Genomic DNA, 27651 nt, shown 5'->3' with positions numbered 1-27651 from the left:
GAGGAGTGGTCAGCTCCTGGAGATCTTCCTTCCTCCAGCCCTAATATAACACACCTGACCCAAATAAAACACATGGAGCGATGATCTGGATAAGAATACTGTGTACTTTTAATACTTTGTTAACAATGTGCTGCTGGCTGGTGTAATAACTGAGGTGTGAGTGTATTTATCTCATCTGCAGTCATTGGTGATTTATATGAAATTACACTGTAGAACTGATGAATTTTTCATTGTGACTAAAGCCTGGGAAAAAAGCCATTTAGAAAATATTCAGTAGAGAACTTCATGTATAATTGCACCATATTCACAAAGTTTTTGCTGATGTTGGTCAGGGGTTGACCAGTCCAACTCTGTACAGAATTCCCTAACGTCTCTAAATATCATCAGCTCTAGAGTAATAATGAATCTGAAAGCACTACCAGACCACAGATGAGGTCTGAGACTTCCTCTGTGTGGTTTTGAGCCAGTTTGTGATTGTTCACCAATCTGACGCTTTATCTCTTTGCTCTGTGATCATGGCTTTAAGTGGGTTTTTACACTGAATGCTGCATTTTCTTTATTTCTCTGATATTTCCTCTCACTACAGTCTGCTTTCATTCCTTAATTTCAGGTGTGGGAGGCATTTTGTGCCACGAAAATAATATATAATTTTTATAATTTATATTCCATAGCGCTGTTGATTGCTGGACTGTAATTGGTCAGAAGGTGTTGATTAATTTTCTATTACAGCAGCTCTGACAGTAGCGCAGCTGCAAATCACATGTGATGTGTACACTAATCGTGGTGTAATGTAGGATTATCACTGTTTTCATGACAAAGGAGGCATTTATTATAAGGTTTTATTTTTCCACAGCTTCCCCATATTCCACTTCATTTCTCCTCCTCTACTAGGTATTAAGTTCTAATATTCTCTATGAGTATAATATCTGAGGAGTGATGAATAACACAGCAGGATATATGAGGAAGCAGTGATAAATTAAGTATCACGGCAGGGACAAGAACAAGAATCTTATCTAGCTCCATTCACTGCATCTTCGATTTGTGACCATGGTTGATTCTAATGGTATTATTGATTTTTTGTGGAAACATGTTGGAAATGTTGAGATCTTCAGTATTATTCTTATTGCTTTGGAGAAAATAATGAAGGATGATTTTGTTTGTCCTTTTAAACCTGTCTTTAATGAATGTATATGTGGTCTATATTGTACAGTCCCTTTCACAGGGTGCTTTCTTACTACTTTGTGTTTCGTGGAAATGTTCCAAAAGCCAAAGGATGGAGGGACGAAGGGCATCTCCCAAAGTAAAAGAGTCAGTATTAGGTGTTTGTTAGAAATATTAAATTACAACAAAATTAACTATAAAGCTACTGGTGTACAACATCTTTTTTTAAACAAATACACACAACAAAACCTTAGCAACTACACACAGAAAACTTAGAAATTAAAGTATGGTACTAATCAAGGGAAACACAAAACAGGTGAGTCTGAATACGAGGGATGGGAAACAATGTTTAGTGACAAATATTCACATGTACAGTACAATTAACAATTACAATTGACCTCAGGTCTATTCATTATTAAGCGATCTCTAAATCTCATAAAATAATAAATTATATAACAGCAGAAACTACGCTGCTCTCACTCTCGCTAACCCGCTCTAGATGCGTCTGGATGCAGAGAGCTAACTAATATACACTTATCACAAATAAAGCTATTGCTAATGACGGAGGAAGAGCGACTAAACATCCTGCACTCAGCACACTGAACAAGCTGAATGTTTGCCATGTTGAGTGTTTAACATACGTTAGTCGAAGATTAGTTGATATTATTTTAGACTGATCCGATGTGGATGGCCTCCACTTGCTGTATTTAGACAAAAAACAAAAGCGTGTTAAAAATAAAAAATAAAACAGTGCACAAAATTATTGATGAAAACAGGAAAAACAGTATAGTTTAAATGTCAACACAGGTAAGAAACTTAACGCCAATCTACATCTCGCGTCCCCATTTATAATGACATCACGTTTTTTTTTTTTACACCATAGTCCCTTCTAATGGCTAGTTAATTGGGTATTTTGATGCGTTTTTTTCTGCCCCTGAAGGGTTAGAATGATAACAATGTGAGTAAGAAGCCTGCGTGAACATGAGAGAATGAGATCAGTGATCTGGATCAGGAGTGTTCTAGGTGTAATAACTGAGGTGTGATGTGGTGTTTTTGTGTAAATCTTTATCTCACTGGTGTTTTCATGATGAATGAGGAATTATTTTATGGCTTCTTCATATACAGCTTTATGTCTCCTTCTCTACAATACATTTCATTCTAACAGTTTCATTTGTATAATAGGGGAGGAGTGATGAATGTCACACAGCAGGGTATATGAGGAAGTAGCGATAGAAGACTTTTCACATTATCACATCAGAACGTCTTCTTCACATCCATTCACTGCATCTTTTCTTGTTGCAATGACTGATAATATTTTTGATTTTTTGCGGAAACATATTGGACATGTTGAGATCTTCGGTATTATTCTTACTGTTTTGGAAAAAATAATGGAGGATGATTTTGTTTGTCCTTGTGACAACGTCTATAATAAATGGATATGCTCTCTATATGCTGTAGTCCCTTCCCTTGGTTGCTTCAGTTATACTCTGTGTTTCATGAAACTGTCCCCACAGACAGAGCACAGAGTGACTGAGGACATCTGCACATGTAAAAGAGTAATGTACTCCATTCTCACAGCCTTCATCTGGATCTGTCTCTTCTTCCTCGATGGCCGATACCTGGCCTGTGCATTATCAGACTGGGAAGGTGTTTACGCTAAAAATGAAACGTTGGGGATTATAAAATGGTGCAAGCCGACTGGAAATGAAACATCACAGTTAGAGAGCCAGCAGAAGACTCTGAAGTGGATGTGCAGATCTCAGGTGAGTTCGAAAACACACACCAAAATGTTCATTTTTCTTTACCAGTATAAGTGAAAACAGTGTGTTTTTACTGGATGAAATAAGAATATTACATCATATACATCAACACAGAGTCAGAGTTGGGTTTGTTTTAGGAATTACATACATGAAATCACAGTGAAATTAAATATACAGCTAACGTGTGTAAAATCCTTTGTTTTCATGAAACAAATACACACAACAAAATAACCAAACACACAAGGTCAGTGACTACACAGAAAACTCAAGTCAAATTTGTGGTAGTTATCAAGAACAACACAAGCAGATGAGTCTGAATACGAGGTCATGTGACAGGAAGCGGCTGATAGGAGGTTAATTTCTGTAACAGGCACCGACGTGACAAATATACATGTGTGTATAATACAATGTACAGTATAATACTCTATCTGTTCATCATCTCTAAGTCTCCAATAGCTAATACATGGCATAAACTCACTTTTTAATGGGTTTTATTTTTCTGAATGTATTCTCTGGATCTAAAATGCAAGATATTTCCCTTTTTATTATCTCAGGTTGCTGGTAAACAAGATATTTTACTTTAACATTTAATTGCAAATGTTACATTTAATTTGGAGATGGATTATTTTTTCAAATATTACACCAAAAACTTAAAATAAACAACAAATAAACACCACAAGAAAATAAAGTTTCCCCAAGCGCTGAAGATTATGTAGTTTAGTCATTTTCAATCTTTATAAAACTGATGTGTGTTTGTGTGTGTGTTCACTACTGTGTGTGTGCGCACTTGGATGGGTTAAATGCAGAGCACAAATTCCTAGTATGGGTCACCATTCTTGGCCACACATCACTTCACTTCACGATATCACAAAATATTTGCTTATTTGAGTATTTCCTTTTTTTTCAGATTCTAGGTTTTTTGCTGATGGCTTTAATCACCTGTCTAGTATTATGGTATCGCAAGTCATACAAGTGACACCATCCACAGAAACACCACCACCACCACCACCACAACAACAACAACAACAACAACAACAACAGGAAAAACAACAACAACAACAAAAGCCACAACAACAACAGGAACAACAGAAACAACAACAGGAACAACAGAAACAATGTGAACAGCAACTTTCCATAAAACCTTCTCTCAGATGAACATTATCAGATTCAGAGTTCAGTAGTAATGAAAGTGAAAGCACTGAGCTCATCAGACCACAGTCGAGATCTGAGGCTTCCTCTGATTTGCTTTGTGTCTGTTTGTGATTCTTCACTAATCTGACATTTCATCTGTTTATTCTGTGATCACGGCTTTAAGAGGATTTTACACTGAACGCTGCATTTTCTTTATTTCTCTGATATTTCTCCTCTCACTACAGTCTGCTTTCATTCCATAATTTCAGTAAAATCCATTTTTCCCAGAACACCGTGCATTATCAGAATTTACACCACACTGCTGCTGTGATTGGTCGTCAGGTGTTGATTAGTTTCCTATAACAGCAGCTCTGACAGTAGTGCAGGTTTATATTAATGCTCTCGTTCTGATACGTTATGGTTTCTATAGCAACAGCTCATTAACAGGGACAGATTAAAAAATGTGTATAATAATTGATGTGAAGTTTTGTGTAAAGAGATGTTTATGGAACACTGATGGAAGGAGTCTCCAGTGTCAGCGCTTTGTAACAGTCAGAGGTAAAGCTGTAACTGTAAGTTTTCCGACATCTTCAGGACAGAGGAGTTTACGCTTCTTTGCGGTTTTTCATTAACAAGCTGCGTTTTATTTTAAGAGAAAAAGAGAGACTGGTGACGGAGTGTGTGTGTGTGTGTGTGTGTGTGTGTGTGTGTGTGTGTAAAACAGGTTTTCTGCTGTTGACGTGGTTAAGAGGATATAATTGTGAGACAAATTACCTCCATATAGCTCAAGAAAAGGGAGAGTGAGATAGAGAGAGAAAGAGATAGAGAGTTTGCATTTTATTATATGATATCATGAAAAAGTTTAAAAAACACCATCACAAGTTAAAACAGGAGAATCACATAAAAATCACATAAAATTCAACACAAAAGTTTTGTGATGTAAAAAATTTAAACTAAGATAAATCATGTCAGATCTTTTTCCACCTTTAATGTGAAATACCAACCAACAACATTCAAATGAAAAACAAGTAGAAATATTTTAGCGAAAAAATTAGCTAGCATAAGTGTGCACACCTCTTAATCATGGGTCATGTGACTGTGCTCAGAATGAACCAATCACGATCAAACTCATGTTTAAAAGTAATTATCATGCACCTGTCATCAGTGACGTCATTCTGGTTAACTCCAAATAAAGATCAGCTGTTTCTGCACGATTTTCTCCACATCATCTTTTAATATCCACTGCAAATGATGGAAACAGAGAAAGGTTTGGGATATTCACTTTTCTACTTTCACTTTTACTATTTGCTTTGGAGAAAATAATGGATAACGATTTTGTCCTTGTTATGTTCCCATTTATAGTCACATGTTTTCTCTCCATCACAGTCCCTTCTGCTAGCTGCTTTATAGTTTTTGGGCTGTTTTTCTTCACCTGAAAGGTTGGAATGAATTTAAGGGTGGAAAACATGTCTGAGCATGAACACAACAGGATGAGATAGTGATCTGGATAAGGAGTGTTGCATGACAGTTGAAAGTGAACTTTTCATGAACCTACAAAATGTTGTACTTTTTATACTTTTTGTTAATAATAATGCACTGCTGGTGGGTTTAATAACTGAGGTGTGATGTAGTTTTTTTTTCAAATCTTTATCATGTTAATGTTTTCATGAAAAATAGAGCATTTTTGTGAGGTTTCGTTTTCTCATGGCTTCTTTGTATGTATATTTTTGGCTCCTCCTCTATTAGATATTTCGTTCTAACATGCTTTATTTGTATATCAGGGAAGTAGTAATGAACAACACACAGCAGGGTATATAAGAGAGCAGTGATCAAATAAATCTCAGATTATCACAACACACTGAAGAAGTCTTATTTGTCTCTGATTGTCACCATGGAAGCTGTTTTTCACTTCTTGAAGAAATATGTGGGACGTTTTGGGATCTTCAATCTTGTTCTCTTGACTCTGGAGAACATCCTGGATGATAACTTTGTCTGTCCTTGCAAACGTAACTACAATATAGCGTTATGTGTTCTGTATGGCTTTGTCCCTGCTCTTGGTTGCGTCTGTTGTACTTTGTGTTTCGTGGATCTGTCACCACAAAGAATGACTGAAGAGGTGGTGCATAGCTCCAGATTTAATGCACAAAGAAAACTGTACTCAGTTCTCACTGTACCTATCTGGCTGTCCCTTTTTTTCTTTGATGGTCGATACGTGGCCTGTGCGGGTTCAGATTGGGAAGCTGTATACACTAAATCTAACACTTTGGGGAATGTAAACTGGTGCAAGCCGACTGGAAATGAAACCTCAGTATTGGAGAGTCAGCAGAGGACTCTGGAGTTGATGTCCATATCTCAGGTGAGTTCTGAGTGCATTAACATGGTTTTGATCAAACACTAATTTTCAAACAAGATTCCAACTTTCAAAACTTTTAAAAACAGCTTCCTGTCTTTGTCTCGTTCCTACTGTCTGTAAGCAGTATACATATAATATCATTGAAGATTTTTCATATAAAATATCATATAAAAGTGTTTACCATCAGCTGTGTGGCATTACAGTTTTTCCCAATTGTTTACACACGTTTGCTGAATCTTTGGTCTATTGTCCCAAAACTCTAAACACAAAACACAAAACCACAAACACAAGATGCAAAACTCTACAAATCTCTAGCAAAAGCAAACGCTGCATTCAAAGTTTTTATTTCTTCCCAATTTTTTTTTTTTTTTGCACAAAAACGACACACACGTGTCATATGAATAGATCTGTCTACCAACCAACAACAAAATCATGTGCTCAACACAAAATGCTACTATGAATATACCATCAGTAGGTTTATGCCTTTTGCATTGTCAGTGTTACACTGCAGCCGGTTATAAAAGATTGTTACAGTAATGTATACCTACTCAAATATACATAAATAAACACACAAATACAATACAGTAACATTGTCTTTTACAGTATTTCCAAAATGCAGTATTTTTGAACACTTGTGTTTTGTATGTAAAACTTTCCATACCCAACAGGAGAAAACCAGGAAAAACATTTGGTAAGGTAAAGGGTTTTCTGTACAAAAATAAATAATGAAAGTGGCTCATTCTTTGAAAACTCTAAACACAAAAAGACAAAAGAACATGTAATGTATAAAAAATGTAATAAAAAAGAAATTAGGCTGCATCCTGCCTCTGGTCACAGCACCTCACCTATATCACAAGCGATGTTCTCCCTGGCTAAACAGCAGGGAAAGAATCTTCTGGAGTGACGCATCCAGCTGCTGAAAGCCCCCACATCAACTCCATCACATGCACCTGGAGAAGAGGCATGTGTGTGAGGGGATGGCAGTCAGACACCTTCCATCACCATGCTGAAAAAAACTCTTCAACTGGGTTTAGGAGTGGGGAATATGGGGAATATTGTGTCGAGGAATGTGATGTGAATGGCAGTATTGTAGGGACCAAGGCTGGCATGGTGATGGAGGACGCCTTGCTGGCTAGTGGCTGTGCACATGGAGATATTCCCTCCACGCTATACAGGGACATTCACAATGGCATGGTGGCCAATAGTGTTCCGTCCCTGTACCCTTCTTTTTGCTAGGTTGAAGCCAGCCTCATCAATGTAAATATAAACATGCTGAATTGCAACAGCATCCAGCTCCAAGACTCTCTGAAACAGACAACAAAACAATATGTGAAATAGACCAAGAGCAGTCAATATGGTGAGGCACAATACACTGGATTACAGCAGTGTACTGTCTATTCACTGCTGATATGTAAATTCACAGTTTACTACTTACTTGCACATATTCATAGCGCCCTTATTTAACCTTCTCTGAGTTTCGCTCAAATGGCACCCTGTAGACCGGTTTCATCCGGATTCGGTTTCGCTGTAATACACAGTCCATTGTAGACAAGCCCACCTGGTGAATGTTACTGAATATTTTGTTGTAAAGCAATTATGTGGTTCTGGATATGTGATTGATATGTGAATGATATTGTTTGCCACCACCTTGTTCACAATAGCGGTCTCCTGTTCTGGTGTGAGCAGCAGGTGTCTTCCACTATGGCCTGGCTGTCTCTCAGTTCTGCAGAAGATCCACAAATATGATATGATTGATTACAGTAAGCTAAAATAATCTCTTTTCTTTCCATATGAAATGACATTACTGTAACATTGGCCAACTGATATGTCAGACTGCAGTATACTACAGTATACATACATAAAGAGCATAATGTAGATGGTAGGTAACTTACCGGTTCTTATTTCTTAATGTACGGATGATAGATGCAACCGTGTAGCAGCTCAGGTTGGGCTGAAATCTCTGCCCAGCCTCCCTCATACTCAATCCATGGTTGAGCACATGGTCAACCAATGTGGCCCTGATCTCATCTGAGACAACTGTCCTTCCTCATTCTCATCCTCCTCTTCTTCCTCTTCCTCTCACTCCTTCACCTCTAATTCTTGCTTCACCGCTGACTTCCATTTTCCTCCAAAACAGGAGAACTCATCTGCGGCCTTTTATAGTGCTAAAGCTCTGATTTCTAAGATTACAATTCAGCAATTACTGTTCACGCTGAGGAGGAGTGGGTGTTGCGAATTGGTGTATAGAGCTTGGCATTGTAATTCCAAAGAGACTAAAGAGATTTTAGTTTTGAATGTTGTGCGTAATGTAGACAACTGTGTGTAGTGTATTGCAAAAATATAGAATTGATATAGAATTGAAAACTCAGTGTAAAGCAGGAATTGTACTTGCAGACTTGGTTTAGGGATTTGGTACACAAGTTTCTGGTTTCAGTGATTGCGTTTCAAGTTCCAATTTTAGTGTGTAAACAATTGGGAAAAACTGTAAGAGACTAGAAAAATGCACTGTGTGTTAGGAGTGTACATGTGTTACTGTGTGATGGTAATGAATTTCTGTATATGGAGTCACAGCAATGTACGAAATGAAGCAAAAGATGAACGAAAGCTTAAAGATTTGCGTATTTTACTAATCCTTATTTCATTTCAGTTTACAGGTTTAAGCCTGATGATAGTGGTTATTGGTATCTTAGCAGGGTTCAAGTGGTACTGGCAGAACAAGCCACAACCCAGCAATGGAGCACCGGAGCAATGCCAAAGAGCAGAAGGTTAATAAACCAAAGAGCTTTAACATATTAAGGCATATTTATTAAAAAATGTAAATCTTGCTCCTATAGGATTCTGTTTTAGTAACACTTTATTTTATCTGTGATTTTACAGAATTGCCAATGATTGAGAATCCATAGTGACTCAGTGATCACTGAAGGTACATTAACCCATGAGCCACCAGAACAGCTTCAGTGCACCTTGACATACCACATTTTACAATTCTCTGGCATTTTTACCTGTATCTGTATCTGTATTTGTTTAGTGCTCCAACTATTGTATGTATCTGTATTCATATTCATATTTAAACCAAAAGAGGTTGTGTTTTTTTCCCTTTTTTTTGGTTTGGGGTTTTTATTTCTCTCAACCAGTATTCTCTGGAAACACTTTACAAGGTAATATTTGGTATTGATTTTTATTGAAATTAATTTTTTTTGGAGACCCCTATAAGCCTGTATGGGGTGGCGACTCTATAAATAAATCAGAAATGCATACACATGACTATTATTGTATTGTCTCTCTGTGAATATGTGGTAAATAAAGCATTTTGTGAAGTTTCATTTCTTGCTACTTCCTGTGTAAACGTTGGACGTCTCATACTGAAGATGTGGTGAGAGGCATGATCAAAACAAGAAGCTCACCATTCACAGGATCCTTATTTACATCTTATTTACATCTAAACATCTTTCTCATGTCACCATGGCTGGTGCTTTTATAGGATTTTACTATTTTACAAAGAGAAAACAATGAATACCAATTTAGTTTGGCCTTGTGTTAACTTTTTTTTTTTTTTTTTCTGCCATTTTCTTGACCCATTCCTAAAGGGACAGGATGAAGAAGGTAGACACAAGTCTGAAAATGACCTTGTAAAACCAGATCAGTGATCTGTATAAAGAATGTTCCATCAAAGTTGAAAGTAAACTCTTCAGAAACTTAGAATATGTTGCGTATTTTAATACTTTGTTAATAATGCACTGCTGCCTGGTTTTCATGACAAGTGAAGAATTATTTGAGGTTTTGTTTTCTCACAGCTTCCTTGTGTACAGCTTTATGTCTCCTCCTCTACTAAACGCTTCATTCTGTTTCATACTGTATGTACAATAGGGGAGGAGTGATGAATGACACACAGTAGGGTATATGAGAGAGCAGTTATTAAAGCAGTCCCAGAAACTCATGAGAGGGACAGGAAGAGGGACGTCTTATTTACATTACTATTCACTGCATCACTGACCTGTGACCATGGCCAGTGCTGGAGCTATTATTGAATTTTTTTTAGGAACCAAAAAATATTATTTTTTATTTTTTTTTTTTGGAACACTGGGGATCTCCAGTCTTGTTCTGGTTACTTTGGAGAAAATGATGGATCCTAACTTTGTACTTGTAAACCTGGCTATAATGAATGAATAGGGGCTTTTTATCCCGTAGTGCCTTGTTGCTTTGTTTTTACTTTCCATTTCATAGATCCAAGTAGCGTGCAAGAACGATAACAAATAAAGATTGCGAATTGGTTGGATGGTAGTAGTGGTGGTGGATATGAGTAGGACAGGAGGTTGGAAGTATGGTTGTAGAATTTCAACTATACACACACAACAAGACTGACATTTACAGACAGTAAGAACAACAGGACAACCATGAAACCAGGACAACAAGGAAACTAGTCTCACCTAGGAGAGAAACAAAGAAATAAACATAACAAAATAGGACTCCACTAGGCTGTATGTGAAGTAGCTGACTCCTGACTTGATTGACCTCACTATACACCTTGATCATCTGCTGCACAGCCGGTGGCCCTGCACTGGGGGGTTTGGGGTTCCCCGTGAGTGGACCTTCCTCCACAGCCCATGCATATAGGGCGTATCAAGCTCTGTGAGGAGAAGAGAGAGAGAGAGACAGCACCACAAACACCCCTGATTTTACTGTGGTAACCCTGATCATCAAGTAAGACAATGTCCACTTCGTGCCAGATCAACAGCCATGCCAGGTCCTTCCATGAGAGGGAGCTCCCACACCCGCTCCAATCCAGGGAGTCTGAATCAGTCTATATCTCACCAATCTCTTAAGGTACAAGTTGCAATACAATACTCAGGTGCTTTTTCTGTATTGACAGCGCTCTCAGACTCCAGAGCCCCAGCTGCGACTTCACCCCTGTAAGATCCATGCCATCGATGGATGACAAATTGCAGGTAACCCACCGCAAGTGAACTATCACTCATTGCACATTGCCCATCCTTGTCCAAGTCAGCGCCCCCCACAAAGAGTGGTGTGGTCATCATCACAGCCCAGCACCCTATCATTCTGGGCTTTCCCTGGATGAGACTCCACAACCCACAGATATCCTGTGCGGAGATCCCCAAAACCATGAAACCACTAGATATTCCCCAAGTGTATCAGGACCTCCAGGAGGTGTTCAGTGAAACCAAAACCAGGGGGTTGCCACCTCATCTTCCCTATGACTGTGCCATTGAGCTGCTTCCTGGGCCAATCCTCGCAACCGGGTACACCCCCTCTCACTTGCCGAACAAAGCGCCATGGAGGAGTACATCCAGGAGGCACTCCAACAGGGGTACATCCAGCCCTCTACATCACCTGCTTCAGCAGCTTCTTCTTCATGGAAAAGAAAGGGGGCAGACTTTGACCCTGCATTGATTACTGGGGGCTTAACCAGGTAACCATTAAGTACTGTTATCAATACCGTTATGCCACTAGTCCCAGCAGCTCTCAAATAGCTCAGATCTGCCTGTGCTTTCACCAAACTGGATCTCTGCAGCGCCTATAACCTGGTACACATCAGGGAGGGGGAAGAATGGACGATGGAATTCAGTACCGTCACAGGCCACTGTGAGTAACTGGTGATACTATATGGGCTCTCTAGTGCCCCCTCCGTCTTCCAGCGTCTAATTAATGACATTCTTTAAGACATGCTGGGGAGATACATGATTGTATACATTGACAACATCCTGATTTACTCCCCTTCTCTGGAAATCCATGTGCACCATGTTAGACAGGTCCTCCGACGCCTCCTGTAACGTCTGCTCTAAGTCGTTTCTAAGGTGAGAAATGTGAATTTCACAGGCACACCATTCCTCGGGTATGTCCTTAACCCTAATGAGGTCTCCATGGACCAATCCAAGGTATCTGCGGTAACTAACTGGCCAACACTTAGAACAATAAAGGACTTGCAGCGATTTCTAGGCTTTGCCAATTTTTATAGATGCTTCATTTGGGCTTTCAGTTCAATAGCCCTCCCTCTGACATCAATGCTCAAGAAAGGAGCCAAGCACTTGGCCTGGAGCACCAAAGCCCTCCAGCAGCTCAAGACTGGATTTACCACTGCTCCCATCCTCAAACACCCAGATCCTTCTAAACCCTTTGTTGTGGAGGTAGATGCATCCGAAATGGGGCCATTCCAACACGTTGATTTTTTTTCTTTTTTAGTCATTCAGATGTTGCTTTGCTGGTGTGCTTGGGATCACTGTCCGGTTGCATGACCCAGTTTCAGCCCAGCTTAAACTGCTGGACAGATGGTCTCACATTTGTCTCAAGAATATTCTGGTATACATTAAAGTTCATTGTTGTCTCAATGACAGCAATTTTCCCAGGTCCTGTGGCTGCAAAACAAGCCAAAATCATCATCCCTACATCACCATGCTTGACAGTTGGTATGAGGTGTTTGTGGAGATATGCTGTTTGCTTTTCAACATACATGGCGCTGTGCATGATGAACAAACATTTCCACCTTGATCTCAACTTTTGCGGTTTGTTCAGATGCAATTTTACAAACCTAAGTCACGCTCTATATTCTTTTTGAAGAGAAGGGGTTTTCCTAGCTACCTATCCATGAAAAACATACTCTTTTTCTGATTGTGCCATCATGAAAATAAACATTTAATCTGCTTTCAGAGGCCTGTAGGTCATATGATGTAGCTGTTGGGTGTCTGTGAGCATTTAAAGGTCTGACCTTGGACTGAATTTGGTGGGTGCCCACTTCCAGGAATATTTCAAATTGTTTGGAGATGGCCTTATATCCCTTCCCAGATTGATGAGCAGCAACAATTCCTTGTCTGAGGTCATGGCTGATGTTCTTTCTTCTTGGCATGATATAGACACACACCTGACTTCTCCAGAACACAAGACCGCCAAATATTTCAGCTTTTATAGAGGTATTCACACTTCTTGATTGTTAAATAATCTTATTCATTTCATTAGTAACACCTGGCTGCTAATTACTCTATTAATGATTGTAAAGGTTGGAAGAGTGTACTTATTTTTCCCCACCTGGTTTCTGAATGTTGGCTTACTTTTTGGGAAAAACTGACCACATATTGAAATCTGTTGTGTTTTTTGTTATCTCTTGAGGTTATTTGTTTGCTCCTAGAAGTTGGTGACGAGCACACAATTGTTTTTTAGGCCCTGGTAAATAAAAAACAGAATTGAAAGAGGGTATACTTTATTTTTCTGATGACTGTAGATTATTCATAAAGCTAGCCTTTTCTGCATGTTTCTAAATGCAAGAAAATGTGTGCATGAGAGCATATTGTCTTGACAAATTAGTGGCAAGTTCAACCTCATTATGTGCTTCATCGTGTTACATTTTGCCATGCTTCACTTTTTTTCTGAATGTCATGGCGTTTTTAAGGTTATATTTAATAGCTCTAGATATTATCTATTCCTCCACTGTGACCACTGTTTTTGCTACATCATATATGAGAACTCACCTTAGTGGTTGCATTTTGAAAATGATCAGCATAAACTGGGTCAGAGTTGGTCCGCAAAGAATTTGGTGAGGATGTGTCTTTCGCTGATGTTGTTCAAGAGGTCTTTGTCATGGCACCACTGTAACACGGCTGTCATCTCCTCACTGTAGGCTGTCTCATATACGTTAGTGATGAGGCCCAGGAAAGTTCTGGCATCAGCGGAATTAAAAATGATTTTGTTTTAGCAATGATATCGTGTGTGAACAGGGAGTACAGGAGGGGGCTGGGGAGCTCCTATGTTCAGAGTCAGTGTGGAGATGGTTACCAATTCTCATTACTTGGGGTCCGCCCATCAGGAAGTCCATGATCACCTCATGATAGTCAGATAGTCAGGAGGTCAGTGTGACAGGGCTGTATTCATTCAGGCAGGAGATGACAGAGGTCTTGGGGAATAAGATGATGGTGAACCTCTTACTAGGATGGATGACAGACATAGTTATAGACTGAAGATGTCAGTGAAGACCTCTGCTAACTGGATGGTGCTTAGTGGATGATGCTCTGAGGACCTGGTCATAGATACCAGCAGGATCTGCTGTCTTGTGTTGATTTACTGCCTTGAAGGATTTAGTCACACCAGGCACAGACAGGACTAAGTAGTCAGCATAGTGCATGTTGAGCTAAACTGCTAGTGAAGTGGATGTGCCTACATCAATGTTTTTCCTCCTGTTGAAGTTTATTATTGAGCACGGGCCACTTCACATGTTTGTGAAGTCTGACCCATGGTAATGGAGTTCCACCTTGTCTCTGTAGTCTCTTTTAGCTGTTCTGATCACAGTTTTGGTCATATCTGACCTCTCAGGCTCAGAGTTGTACTTAGCAGTTCATGGTTTCAGCTTGGTGCAGCCATCACTACTGACCCAGGCTTCTGGTCAAGACTGAATACTGTTTTTTTGGAACATCATCAGTGTGCTTATATCGAGTATGTTGTGATAGAATCTGTTGATAAAGTCCCTGCCTACTGCGTCAAGGATTATCTGCTAGTCTGTGGTTTTGAAGTAAGCCTGTAATTTCCTGATAGCTTCCACATTATCTGGATAAACTGTAAGGAAAACCGGTTTACCCGGTCGTTGTATGCAGACAGAAGGATTGAGGTATGATCGACCTTACTAAATTCTGTGCAGGAGATGCCTTTATAACTGACATTAAGTGCTGAATAACAGTAACCACGAGTCTGATCACCTCGTACATGTGGAAGTAAATGTACTGGTGGTATTTCAGGTTTGTATAAATTGGAGTAGGAATCTACATCAGCCTCCCACCGTTGTTTAAAAACTCTAATACTCTAAACACACCCAGTTCTGCCCTGAATAAGCGATTTCACACAGCAGATGTTTCCATCTAGTCCACAAGACACAATAATAACTGAAGTTACACAAATGAACCAGTTCAGAAGTTTCCATATGCTCGATTCTTAATACTGTGTGTGTTACCTGATGATCAGCGACTGTTTTTATGTTTTGTGAAAGTTGTTCATGAGGCCCTTGTTTGTCCTGAGCAGTTAAACTGCACACTGTTCTTCAGAAAAATCCTCCAGCTCCTGCACCTTCTCTGCTTTTCCACCATCTTCTACATATGTGAGCCCTTTCCAAAAGCAGCTATATGATGCTGAGATCCATCTTTTCTCACTGAGGACAGCTGAGGGACTCGAACACGACTATTACAAAAGCTGCAAACGTTCATTGATGCTCATGAAGGCAAAACAATACATCAAGAGCCAGGGGGGTGTAAACCTTTGGACCAGATGATTGGTGTTAATGGTTACTATTTTCTCTTTTGAGAAACATGTAAATATCTAAAGGGCAGTTCTAAATGATAAAAATGAGATGTTTAAACAAAATAATAACAATTATTATATATTAATTGTTAATAACAAATAATACCAACAGACATGATGCAGTGAAAACAGGAAGCTCATCCATCACAGGATCCTTATTTACATCTATCTCATGTAACCATGGCTGGAGCTTTTACAGGATTTTACTATTTTCCAATGAGAAAACAATAGATAAACATTTAGTTTGACTTTCCATTCCAGTGAATGGAAATTGTAATGCTACAGTATACAAAGTCATTCTATACAATTGTGTGCTTTGTGGCAACAGTTTGGGGAGATCAGCAGATGCTGGGTTTCTTTCCTGGTGATGTTTCTGCAGCTGTCTTCACTTTCTGAATGTTCTTGGGGTGTTTTGTCTTCTGCAAGTGAAAGGCAGCTCAGTTGGAGTCAGGTGATTGACTTGGCCATTGCAGAACATTCCACTTCTCTGCCTTAAAAATGTCTTGGGTTGCTTTTGACGTACGCTTCAGGTGATTGTCCATCTGCACTGTGAAGCACCGTCCAATGAGTGTTGATGCATGTGTCTGAATGTGAGCAGACTATCACCCTCCACACATCAGAACTCCTCCTGCTGCTTTTATCAGCAGTCACATCATCATGTAATACAACAGAACCAGTTCCACTGGCAGGCGTACACACCCACGCCATAAGATGAGGTGGCACGCTTCAGACCCTGAGCAGTTCCTTCCTTTCTCCATACTCTTCTCTTTCCATCATTCTGCTACAAGTTCATCTTCATCTCATCTGTCCAGAACATGTTGAACTGTACAGGCTTTATTTAGATGATGTTGGGTGAACAGATGTTGCTTGCAGTTTATATGGCTAATTCATTATCAAAACTTATAATACTGAGATCATGAATTATTTACTTATGTCACTAGTTATTATTTCTTTTTTTCAGTTTGCAGGTTTTGGCATAGTACTTTGCCATAGAGCTGTGACAGCATAACTAGTCTTGCTGGAGTCCCTGCTTGCATTCTGCATGCAAAGTACAAAAGGCAAAGAGCCAGAAGGTAACTCAGACATGAGGGGTTCCTGAGACATAAAGCGACCAGCCACTCCACCATCAACAAACCTGAATGAACGTGTGAGAGTGGGGGGGCGACAGCATCCAAACATCCCGGTTCTCCACAACACTCTATGCCTGTGAACCCTCCAGACCTGCTTCTGTACCTAAGAAAAAAACTGCTCACAAAAGGCTCGACTAAACAAATATGTTTTCATCCGAGACTTAAACACTGAGACTGTGTCTGAGCCCCGAACACTAAGTGGAAGGCTGTTCCATAACTGTGGGGCTTTGTAAGAGAAAGCTCTACCTCCTGCTGCAGCCCGCACTATTCGAGGTACCAACAAATAGCCTGCACCTTTTGATAGAAGTAGGCGTGGCGGATCGTGTGGTGACAATATATTTCTTATCTTAGCAATATTTCTGAGATGAAAGAAAGCAATCCTAGTTATATTATCTACATGAGCTTCAAATGAAAGATTGAAGTCAATAATCACACCAAGGTCTTTTACTGCTGCACATGATGAAACAGAAAGACCATCCAGAGTTATTATGTAATCAGAAAGCTTACTTCTAGCTGCATGTGGTCCTAGTACAAGTACTTCTGTCTTGTCAGAATTAAGTAAGAGAAAGTTAATAAGCATCCAGTTTCTAATGTCTTTTACACATTCCTCAACTTTATTAAGCTGGTGTCTGTCATCTGGCTTTGCTGAAACATACAACTGTGTGTCATCAGCGTAACAGTGGAAGCTAATACCATGTTTACGAATAATTTTGCCCAGAGGTAGCATATATAGAGAAAAGAGCAGTGGGCCTAAAACAGAACCTTGCGGGACACCAAACTTTACCTTAGTATGAGAAGAGAAGTCACCATTTACGTTTACAAACTGACAACGATCAGTCAAATAAGACCTGAGCCAGGAAAGGGCTGTTCCCTTAATGTCTACTACATTTTCCAGTCTATCGAGGAGAATAGCATGATCAATGGTATCAAAAGCTGCACTAAGGTCAAGCAGCACCAGCAAGGAGACACAACCCTGATCAGAGGCCAGCAGTAAGTCATTTACCACTTTAACCAGCGCTGTCTCTGTGCTATGATGAGGCCTAAATCCTGACTGATACATTTCATGAATGTTATTCCTGTGTAAGTATGAGCATAGCTGCTGTACTACAACCTTTTCTAGGATCTCGGAGATAAAGGGGAGGTTTGATATTGGCCTATAGTTGGACAGTTGACAGGTCAGGTTTTTTAGTTTAATCAGGTTTTTTAGTTTTTTTTTTAAATGATTTAGGTACAAAACCAGTGCTAAGTGATTATTTTTAGAAAAGGTTCAACACACTCTCATACTCAAACACACACTCACGTACACTAAGCATTCTCCCAAACACATCCCCAAACACTCACCCAACACATACTCATATCCAAACACATACTCAAACACACACCCAAATACAAACTCACTCAAACGCACTTCCAAACACACACTCATCCTCACGCCCAAACTCACACTCAAACTCAAACACACTCCCAAACACACTCCCAAACACACTAAACACTCATCCAAACACACAGTTAAACACACACTCATACTCAAACACACACCCAAACACACAGTCATCCTCAAACACACATTCAAACACACACTCAAAAACACACCCAAACACACACTAAACACTCACCCAAACCACATTCATACACACACTCAAAAACACACCCAAACACACACTCATACTCAAACACACACCCAAACACACATTCAAACTCAAGCACACACCCAAACACACACTCACACACACCCCAAAACACAAACACACACCCAAATTCCCCCAAATCTAGACTAAATATTAAATAGACAAATACAATTAGCTGTACGAATACAAATACAATTGTACAAATACAATTAGTAAATACGAATATCTGAACAAGGTGAACCAGACGGAAAGTTCTCACTAAGTACAGAATAGATGATCACAGTTTAGAAATAGAAAAAGGTGAGTAGGTGAGATTTTGCACACCTATAGAACCTCACAACAGACTAGTTCATAAGTAGTTAAAACAAATAGAAAGTGTGTGTCTTTAACAAAAAAATTTATCATTAGCAAATTGCCAAAGGTTCTCTGTGTTCTGTGTGTATGTGTTCAATAAAGCACTTTGTGAAGTTTGAGTTCTCTCTAAAATGTCAGACATCTCATGTTGAAGATGTGGTGAGAGAAGTGATGCAGCGTATAAATGAGAAAACAGTGAAAACAGGAAGCCTCACACACCCACAAGATTGTTATCTATATCTTTGCTGTGTCACCACGGCTTTATCTTTTACTGAAGTTATGCTGAAACATTTGGGGAAGTTTAGAATATTCTGTATATTACTATTTGCTTTAAGGAAAATATTGAATAATGAGTTAGTTTGCCCCTCTTTTCCCATTTATAATAAAATGATGTGTTTTCTTTACATCACAGTAACATTACAACTTCTTCTAGTTGCTTTATTTAATTTTTTTTGTTGCTGTTTTTTTGTTGACAATTTTTAAAGAATACAGTGAAAACAAAGTGGGAAACAAAAACTAAAACTAAAACTAAAGAACTAAAAAAAAACCCCAAAAAAACTAAAAAAAACCCAAAAATTTATGATCTGTGTAAGACGTATAAACTCTTCAGAAACCTAGAAAATGTTGTGTGCTTTGTTAACTTTGTAAATTATGCACTGCTGGTGGCTGTAATAACTGAGGTATGATGTTTTTAAAAACTTTATCTTATCTGTGTGTTAATGACAAACATTTGGTTTTGTTTTCTCATGGCTTCCTTGTGTAGGGCTTTATGTTGCCTCCCCTACTAGACTTGTAACACCCTCACATGTATAATAGGGGAGGAGCGATGAACGACACACAGCAGTGTAGATGAGAGAGCAGCAATTTAAGACATTTCACAATCTCGCAACAGGGACAAGAATAAGGACGTCTTATCTGCAGTCATACAGTGTGTCTTTGAATTGTCATCATGGCTACCGGCAAAGCTATTACTGACTTTCTGAAGAACCATATTAGAAATTTGGGGACCTCCGGTATTGTTCTAATTGTTTTGGAGAAAATACTGGATACTGAATTTGTTTGTCCTTGTAAACCTCGCTATAATGAAGGAGTATTTTCTCTTTATTTCATAATCTCTTCCATTGCTTGCTTTGTTGTTACTTTTTATTTTGTGGACCTGTCCCCAAAGACAGAGGATGGAAAGAAGGACAACTCCGAGAGTAATAAAAAAAACAAATCAGATGTACCACTCCTGGACAGAGTGGGTAAAGGGAGGGAGGGTGACACCACTTCCTCATCCTCAAATGTGGAGGATGGAAAGACAATGGAGAAGTCCAAGCGTAATAAATTTCTGTACTCTGCTCTCGTAACCTTCATCTGGCTGTTTCTTTTATTCATCGATGGCCGATACCTGGCCTGTGCGTGTTCAAATTGGGAAGGTTCATACACTAAAAGTGACACTTTGGGAAATGCAAAATGGTGCAAGCCGACAGGAAATGAAACATCACTGATTGAGAGTCAGAACAAGACTCTGAAGTGTATGAGCATATCTCAGGTAAGTTCTGAAATAAGTGCAGCAAAGACAAACTGGTTTTATTAAAACACACAAAAAGGTTATTATTATTCTTTACCAGTATAAGTCAAAACAGTGTGTTCTTATTTACTGAAATCAGATTCACACAGAGTCAGTATTAGGTGCATGTTAGGAATTAAATACATATATAGACATACAGTAAAATGAAATATTTTTTTAATTACACTTTTGTAGCTGATGAAGTAAAAACAAAACAGCTCTTATTTTGATTTGTGATTTTTGAAGCCTCAGTTCAAAATCTTCCTCTGTAAACTTGTGTTTTGTACAATTTGTCACCTCAACATTTTTAGCAAAGTATCAAAATTCTCAGACAATAACTAAGATTTTTTTTTTTTTTTTCAGTTTTTGAGTGGACAATTACAGACAGAACCGAATATATCTGTAATCTCAAACACTTTTTTTTTTTTACGGTTCTGCCTGACTGATATTTGTTAAACTGATACCCATTAAACAATTAACTCTCCAAATCCCATTAAAGAGATTAAATTTCATTAAATCTCAATATCCCATATACACTCACTGTCCACTTTATTAGGAACACCTGTACACCTGCTCATTTATGCAGTTATCCAGTAAACCAATCAGGTGGCAGCAGCACAATGTATAAAATCATGCAGATACAGGTGTAAACTCTGAGTAAACTCTAGAGACTGTTGTGGGTGAAAATCCCAGCAGAAGATCAGCAGTTTCTGAAAAACTCCAACCAGCCCATCTGGCATTAATAACCATGCCACGGTTAAAGTCACAGAGATCACACTTTTCTTCATTCTGATGTTTGATGTGAACGTTAGCTGAAGCTCTTGACCTGCATCTGTGTGAGTTTATGCGTTGTGCTGCTGACGCATGATTGGCTGATTAGAGAACTACATAAATGAGCAGGTGTACAGGTGTTCCTAATAAAGTGGACGGTGAATGTAGATATTTCACTTTTCAACATCCAGAGCTGTGGCTAGACGAGATATTTGATTGGCCAAAACCTTATAAAACCAAGTATATCTGTGAGTTTGGAGAACTTGTTATGAAATTGTTTTAAAACATCACACCAACTTTGCAAAATAAAAAATAACACAACAGACATGATTAGCAGATACAACCATATAATACTGCGATGAATAATTATTTATTAATTTTATTACTTCTTTTTTTTCAGATTATAGGCTTTGGCCTGATGTCGTTCTTCATCATGATTCTAACACTAATGTCCGAGTGGAATCGATGCCCTGATTGGCGCCGTAAATGCAGTGACTTTTGCCGTAAATATTGCAGTGACTGTTGCCTTAACTGTTGCCGTAATTGCCGTGAATGTTGCAGTGGCAATTGGAGTAAATGTTGCTATAATTTTTTCATCGTTGCAGTGATTTTTCTTGCCATTTTATCATTTGTTGGTGCCATAGTTCTAGCTGTTACGGTGACCTATTGATCTAACAGACAGTGGATAACAACACAGTAACTCTCAGTTAAATGGTTTTCACACCAACACACTGCAGAGTAACTGAAGACATTTTGTCAAAATGCATTGAAATTGTGTCCTTGGTAATCCTGAGTTTTAACAGTCTTATAATTGTGTAGAGAAAGTGAGGGGAAACACTGGCACTGCTGAATGCGGTGAATTCCTTTGTTGATGTGACAGTAAGAGTAAAATAAATTGAGGCATTAACATCTACACACACATGATGAGAACATAAATCTTACTATCGCTCACAGCGTGGAACGACAGAGTCAATTCTGAGAGATAGGATTAACACAATGAATTAGATGCGGATTACACATTGTTGTTGGGGGAAGTGTGTGGCCCCGTCATTGGTAAAGAGTGTTGTACTTTCATTTCTGACATGTCTAATGTCTCCTCTCTCGTTGTGAACAGGAATTCATAACATGCAGTTAGAGGTTAGTTTCAGTTTCTTCACCACACTCAGCAAGTAACAGTGAGCATTTTATTATTTTCCATTATTATTCCTCACTTTAATCAGAATCAGGATTATCCTACTTTAATCATTTATCCACATTTCCTCATGTTTTTAATCAATTGTTTAATGCCTTTTAATAGTCTTAGAACTTTAGGGTGAGTAAGCTTAGAGATACATTTCTGTCTATTATTACTATATATCTGTTTTTCCTGATCTTTCTTTTGAATATTATTCAATTAATTCATCAAAAATTGAGAAGTGTAGAATAGTAGTTTTTCCTTATTATTTTTCATCTATGATTTAAGCTTCCTAGATGTTTAAGTGCCTGTAGTACCTTGTGAAGGCCTCAAGAGACAATGTTCTTATATTGTGTGTACAGAAGAGATGCAGGATTGCGGGTGCTTTGGGTTGCTGGGGGACTTGGGCATCTACAAGTTAACTTTGAGTCACAGACACAGGAGAGTTTTTAGAGAAAGTGTTGAGAGTGAGGGTTAGAGAAGTTGAAGGGAAAACACCTGCATGTATAATAAAGCTTCAATAAAACACTTGTCCAAATGCAAGTTTTGTGTCTTCTCATCTTTCCCAGAAGATAAGAAGAAAAAAGTGGAAAAATCGAACACAACTCTGGTTAGTGATATTAGCTGTTTTGTTTGCGTCTCACAGGTGATGAGAAACACACCTACTGTACAGAACACATACTAAACCCGCTCAGATCGAGCTGCTAGACTGTACGCTGGATGACTGTGTGGTGTCGACTATCAACTGCCACTTACAGGGTTACTATAAACGTTCACTAGATAGTAGCTTGTAGCAGAAGTCAAGTGTGATAGCATCTCCACCTCATGCAGTCATTGTTAATATCGTCCTGCATCACTGAAATCTATGGCCATGAGATGCTGCTGTTAAGTATCTAAGTTCATCTCCTGCAATTCCCTTAATTACTGTATATATAAAAGTAAATGCAGAATAAAATGAAGACTAAAGGTGGTCTAATAATTTTGTTAGCCATGTTAATTTGTGATTTTTTAAAAAGCAAAATTAAAATTTGTTCTTTACAAAGCTTTGGGCACCATCATTATTTCTTAAAGCAAACAAAAATGACCCTTCATGGTGAAATATATAATATAAAATTACTCTAAAGCTGACGAATTATTGACTGTAATAAACAGTTGGTTGCTTAAAAAAATAATTTAGAAACTATTCGGTAGAGAACTTGATGAATATTAGCACTGCACATTGGCCAGCAGTTCCCCAGTCCAGTTCTGCAAAAAATTTCCAAATCTTCTTTCAAACGAATTTTATCAGCTCTAATGAGAGAGAGACAAACACACACACACACACACACACACACACACACACAGAGGAGAGAGAGAGAGAAAGAGTTTGTATTCTGAGGAACATGGACATTGCCGTCTTCAGGGAAACCTGGACCCACACTGCCATGCTGATGTGCTGCCCACCTCAGTACAGAGATCATACTGCCTCATCTGAAGAAACCCAACATTAAAAATGGACGATCATCAGGAAGTATTATCATATGATATCATGAAAAAGGTTAAAAAACACCATCACACCAGTTAAAACAGGAGAATCACACATCTGGCTCAGACTAAAGCAGGTTTTACCAACAACAGCAGTATACCTGTGTGCAGTTTACATCCCATCACATGAATCCTCCTAGTTTAATGAAGACATCTTCCCTATCCTGAAAGCAGAGATCTCTCAATTTCAGACAAGAAAATGATATAAGTCTACACAACACCTTTATAACTGCAGGTTTTTGTGACAAACAAATGAAACCAAGATAAAACATCCATTTTCCTTATCACTTTTCCTACACAGGGTCGCAGGGAGCCTGGAGTCCATCGCACAACCCACTGCATGGCACAGTCGCACACACACTCACACACTACAGGTATTGGGAAATGCCAATCAGTCTACAGCACGTGTCTTTGGACAGGAAGCCGGAGCACCTGGAGGAAGCCCCTGAGGCATGGGGCGAGCCCCCACAAGATAAATAATTTCAGCTCTTTTTCTACCTTTAATGTGATCTAGCTATAGAAACACTTTACAGGAAAAAAAGCTGCAGTAATTTGGTTGCATAAGTGTACACATTCTTTCATAATGGGTCATGTGACTGTGCTCAGAACAAACCAATCACATTCAAACTCATGTTTAAAAGTAAAAAAAAGAGTCACCAATGATGTGATTCTGATGAACCCCAAATAAAGATCAGCTGTTTCTTCACATCTTCTTTTTCTATCCACTGTAAATGTTTATAATAGGGCTCCTCCCCTAGTAGACATTTCCTTCTAACACGCTTCATGCGTATCTTAGGGGAGGAGTGATGAACGACACACAGCAGGGTATATGAGAGAGCAGTGATCAAAAACATCAGATTATCACCACAGACTGAAGAAGTCTAATTTGCTTCAAACTGTCTCTGATTGTCACCATGGAAGCTGTTCTTCACTTCTTGAAGAAATATGTGGGACGTTTTGGGATCTTCAATCTTGTTCTCTTGACTCTGGAGAACATCCTGGATGATAACTTTGTTTGTCCTTGCAAACATGTCTACAATATAGCGTTATGTGTTCTGTATGGCTTTGTCCCTGCTCTTGGTTGCGTCTGTTGTACTTTGTGTTTCGTGGATCTGTCACCACATAGAGAGACTGAAGTGGTGGTGCATTTCTCCAGGTGTATAAATCAAAGACAACTGTACTCTGGTCTCACTGTCCCTATCTGGCTGTCCATTTGTTTATTTGATGGCCGATACCTGGCCTGTGCGTTATCAGATTGGGGTGGTGTGTACACTAAATCTGACACTTTGGACAATGTAAACTGGTGCAAGCCGCCTGGAAATGAACCCTCAGTGTTGAAGAGTTACCAGAAGACTCTGGAGTTGATCTTCCTATCTCAGGTGAGTTCTGAGTGCATTAATGTGTTTTTGAATATAATTTTCAAACAAGATTCCGACATTCTCAAACACAGCGTCCTGTCTTTGTCTCATTCCTACTGTCTGTAAGCAGTATACATATAATATCATTAAATGTTTTTCACATAAAATATCATATAAAAGTGTTTACCATCAGCTGTGTGGTTTTAAGAGACCGGAAAAATGACTTTATTAACACTGTGTGTTAGGAGTGTACATGTGTTACTGTGTGAATGAATTACTGTATATGGAGTCACAGCAATGTTAAAAATGAAGCTAATTGTACCTTAAAATAATATATATTGACTGTGTGCTTACTGTATATACTGGCTTAAATATTTCCTTATTTTACTAATCATTTTTTTCATTTCAGATTATAGGTTTTATCCTGATGACAGTCATTATTATTATTACAGCAACGTACAATGCACAACCCAACACTCCGTCAGCGCAAAGCCAACCCAACACTCCGTCAGCGCAAAGCCAACCCAACACTCCGTCAGCGCAAAGCCAACCCAACACTCCGTCAGCGCAAAGCCAACCCAACACTCCGTCAGCGCAAAGCCAACCCAACACTCCAACGCCAGCGCAAATCCAACCCAACACTCCGTCAGTGCAAAGCCAAGGAGCAGAAGGTTAATAAACCAAAGAGCTTTAACATATTAAGCCATATTTATTAAAAACTGTAAATCTGCCTCCTACAGGATTCTGTTGCAGTAACACTTTATTTTATCTGTGATTTTACAGGATTGGAGATGACTGAAGTAGTGACTCTGTGATCAGATGGTTGTGAGTTCAAATCCCAGGACTGCCAGGAGGTACATTAACCCTCACTCAGTGCTGTAGTGTCCCAACTTTAGATAAAAATATCTGTAAATTTTTTAATTAATAAAATTATATGTTATATATTAACATAAAACAACATTTATCATTTGCTAATTATTTGTAAAATTATATACACAATATAATTGAATGTTTAAATTCAGTATTTAGAGGTACAGTATATCAGGTAAACATTTGTGTTATAATTACTTTTTACATTATCTGGTGATTCCTATTAATGAATTGATTTACTATTAGCTGTAATTTTGATTTTAGATGTTTTTACTTTGTGCAGTTAAGTAGCCTAAGACAAATCTCCTGTAATCTCTTATTTATTCTTATATTGAAAATTCAAAATAAAAGGAATACAAATGATGAACTAATCTATTAACTATTAAATTGTGTTTTTAAGACATAATAAAGATTTAATTTTCTCAACGCATTTGACACCATCATTCTTAAAATTTCTTAAAACAAAAAGAACTTTTTGTAGTGAGATTTTTTACTCTGTAGAAGCGAAAATTTTTTCATTGTAAATGAACATTTTATTGTCTGAGAAAAAAGTTATTTAGAAAGTAGCCAAGAAATGTTTATTTGTTATTTGGACAGTATGCCAAGACGTATACACATTGAAATGTGGTGAGGCTTACACACAATATACAAGACACCAACACACACACACACACACACACACACAGATGACAAGAGCTTAAACAAATGGTCAAATAGAATAAAATATCTACAAGAAGAATACAATATACAAAATACAATATACAATACACATATGTAGGGAAAGAAAAATAGACAACATGTATACACAAATATACAACACAAGTTGTGTTGCACTAAAGTTGGTGTAAAGTGACCAAGTGTATAATGGCAGTGGAAAAAGTATGTAAAGTGACTTAGTCCTGACAGCCTGCAGGTCTTTAGCTGATTGTCTGTGATTGGACGCTTTGAACGTGTTTGCTGGATGGCAGTCTGGAGAACAGACTGTGTGCTGAGGTCTGAGGTGATATTGTGAGCTTTCCTCAGGCACCGTGACTGATAGATCTCACTACTTAGAGATTCTCACTACTCGGCCTCTGCCTGTCAAAAGGCCATGGTCCAGTTGCACATGAAATGTTAAGCCCCAGGTCTTTGTGCTTCATGATGAATTAGGCAGGAATAATGGCGTTAAATTCTGATGTAATTGATGTACATCAGTGGGCCTCATTTATCGATCTTTCAGTAAAGTTGTGTGTAAATGTTTGCATAAGCCAGACCACATTTTCTGTTGTATTTAAAAAAGATTCGTAGACACTGATTTCCCCGTACCCATGTGTGTATGTTGATCACTGTAAAGTGCAAAGACCGTTCCTGACACAGCTCGTTTGCATGTAGCGACGCCCACAAAACTCCATAAAAGGTAAAGTGCACAGACAGCTGGGAGCACGAAATGAGTGATCGGGGTAAAGACTGAAAACCAGAAGTGGAAGCTATTTTGACTCACTTTTATGCCAATAAAAATATTTAATAACAACAATAATAATAACAATAATAATAATAATAATAATAATAATAATAATAATAATAATAATAATTGAGTGATGAATCCTCCATCAGC

The 27651-nt window shown here is 38.5% G+C and overlaps 3 protein-coding genes across 3 annotated transcripts; all 3 read left to right on the top strand.

The window, feature by feature from the left end:
• Nucleotides 1–5857: 5857 nt before the first annotated feature.
• Nucleotides 5858–9728, top strand: LOC117596783 (uncharacterized). Its single transcript, XM_034302428.2, has 3 exons — nt 5858–6408; nt 9053–9170; nt 9283–9728. Exons 1-3 carry the CDS (start codon nt 5944–5946, stop codon nt 9306–9308), a joined length of 609 nt encoding a protein of 202 aa, XP_034158319.2. The 5' UTR covers nt 5858–5943; the 3' UTR covers nt 9309–9728.
• A 9946-nt stretch (nt 9729–19674) lies between these two features.
• On the top strand, nt 19675–22355 carry LOC128317596 (uncharacterized). Its single transcript, XM_053230417.1, has 2 exons — nt 19675–20342; nt 21532–22355. Exons 1-2 carry the CDS (start codon nt 19758–19760, stop codon nt 21799–21801), a joined length of 855 nt encoding a protein of 284 aa, XP_053086392.1. The 5' UTR covers nt 19675–19757; the 3' UTR covers nt 21802–22355.
• Nucleotides 22356–24645: 2290 nt separating this feature from the next.
• LOC128317597 (uncharacterized) lies at nt 24646–26329 on the top strand. Its single transcript, XM_053230418.1, has 3 exons — nt 24646–25208; nt 25597–25858; nt 25971–26329. The coding sequence occupies exons 1-3, from the start codon at nt 24744–24746 to the stop codon at nt 26000–26002; spliced, it is 759 nt and encodes a 252-aa protein (XP_053086393.1). The 5' UTR covers nt 24646–24743; the 3' UTR covers nt 26003–26329.
• The last annotated feature ends 1322 nt before the right edge of the window (nt 26330–27651 follow it).

Source organism: Pangasianodon hypophthalmus, chromosome 27 (genome assembly GCF_027358585.1).
Source record: "Pangasianodon hypophthalmus isolate fPanHyp1 chromosome 27, fPanHyp1.pri, whole genome shotgun sequence".
NCBI lineage: Eukaryota > Metazoa > Chordata > Actinopteri > Siluriformes > Pangasiidae > Pangasianodon > Pangasianodon hypophthalmus.
The sequence above is the reverse complement of the archived record's forward strand: the minus strand, read 5'-3'. Positions and strand labels throughout refer to the sequence as shown.

Coding starts and splice junctions, on each gene's coding strand:
- LOC128317596 (XM_053230417.1), top strand. CDS start 19,758: ATGGCTACCGGCAAAGCTATTACTGACTTTCTGAAGAACCATATTAGA. Junction 20,343..21,531: donor AGTGTATGAGCATATCTCAG/GTAAGTTCTGAA, acceptor CTTTTTTTTCAG/ATTATAGGCTTTGGCCTGAT.
- LOC117596783 (XM_034302428.2), top strand. CDS start 5,944: ATGGAAGCTGTTTTTCACTTCTTGAAGAAATATGTGGGACGTTTTGGG. Junction 6,409..9,052: donor AGTTGATGTCCATATCTCAG/GTGAGTTCTGAG, acceptor ATTTCATTTCAG/TTTACAGGTTTAAGCCTGAT. Junction 9,171..9,282: donor GCAATGCCAAAGAGCAGAAG/GTTAATAAACCA, acceptor GTGATTTTACAG/AATTGCCAATGATTGAGAAT.
- LOC128317597 (XM_053230418.1), top strand. CDS start 24,744: ATGGAAGCTGTTCTTCACTTCTTGAAGAAATATGTGGGACGTTTTGGG. Junction 25,209..25,596: donor AGTTGATCTTCCTATCTCAG/GTGAGTTCTGAG, acceptor TTTTCATTTCAG/ATTATAGGTTTTATCCTGAT. Junction 25,859..25,970: donor GCAAAGCCAAGGAGCAGAAG/GTTAATAAACCA, acceptor GTGATTTTACAG/GATTGGAGATGACTGAAGTA.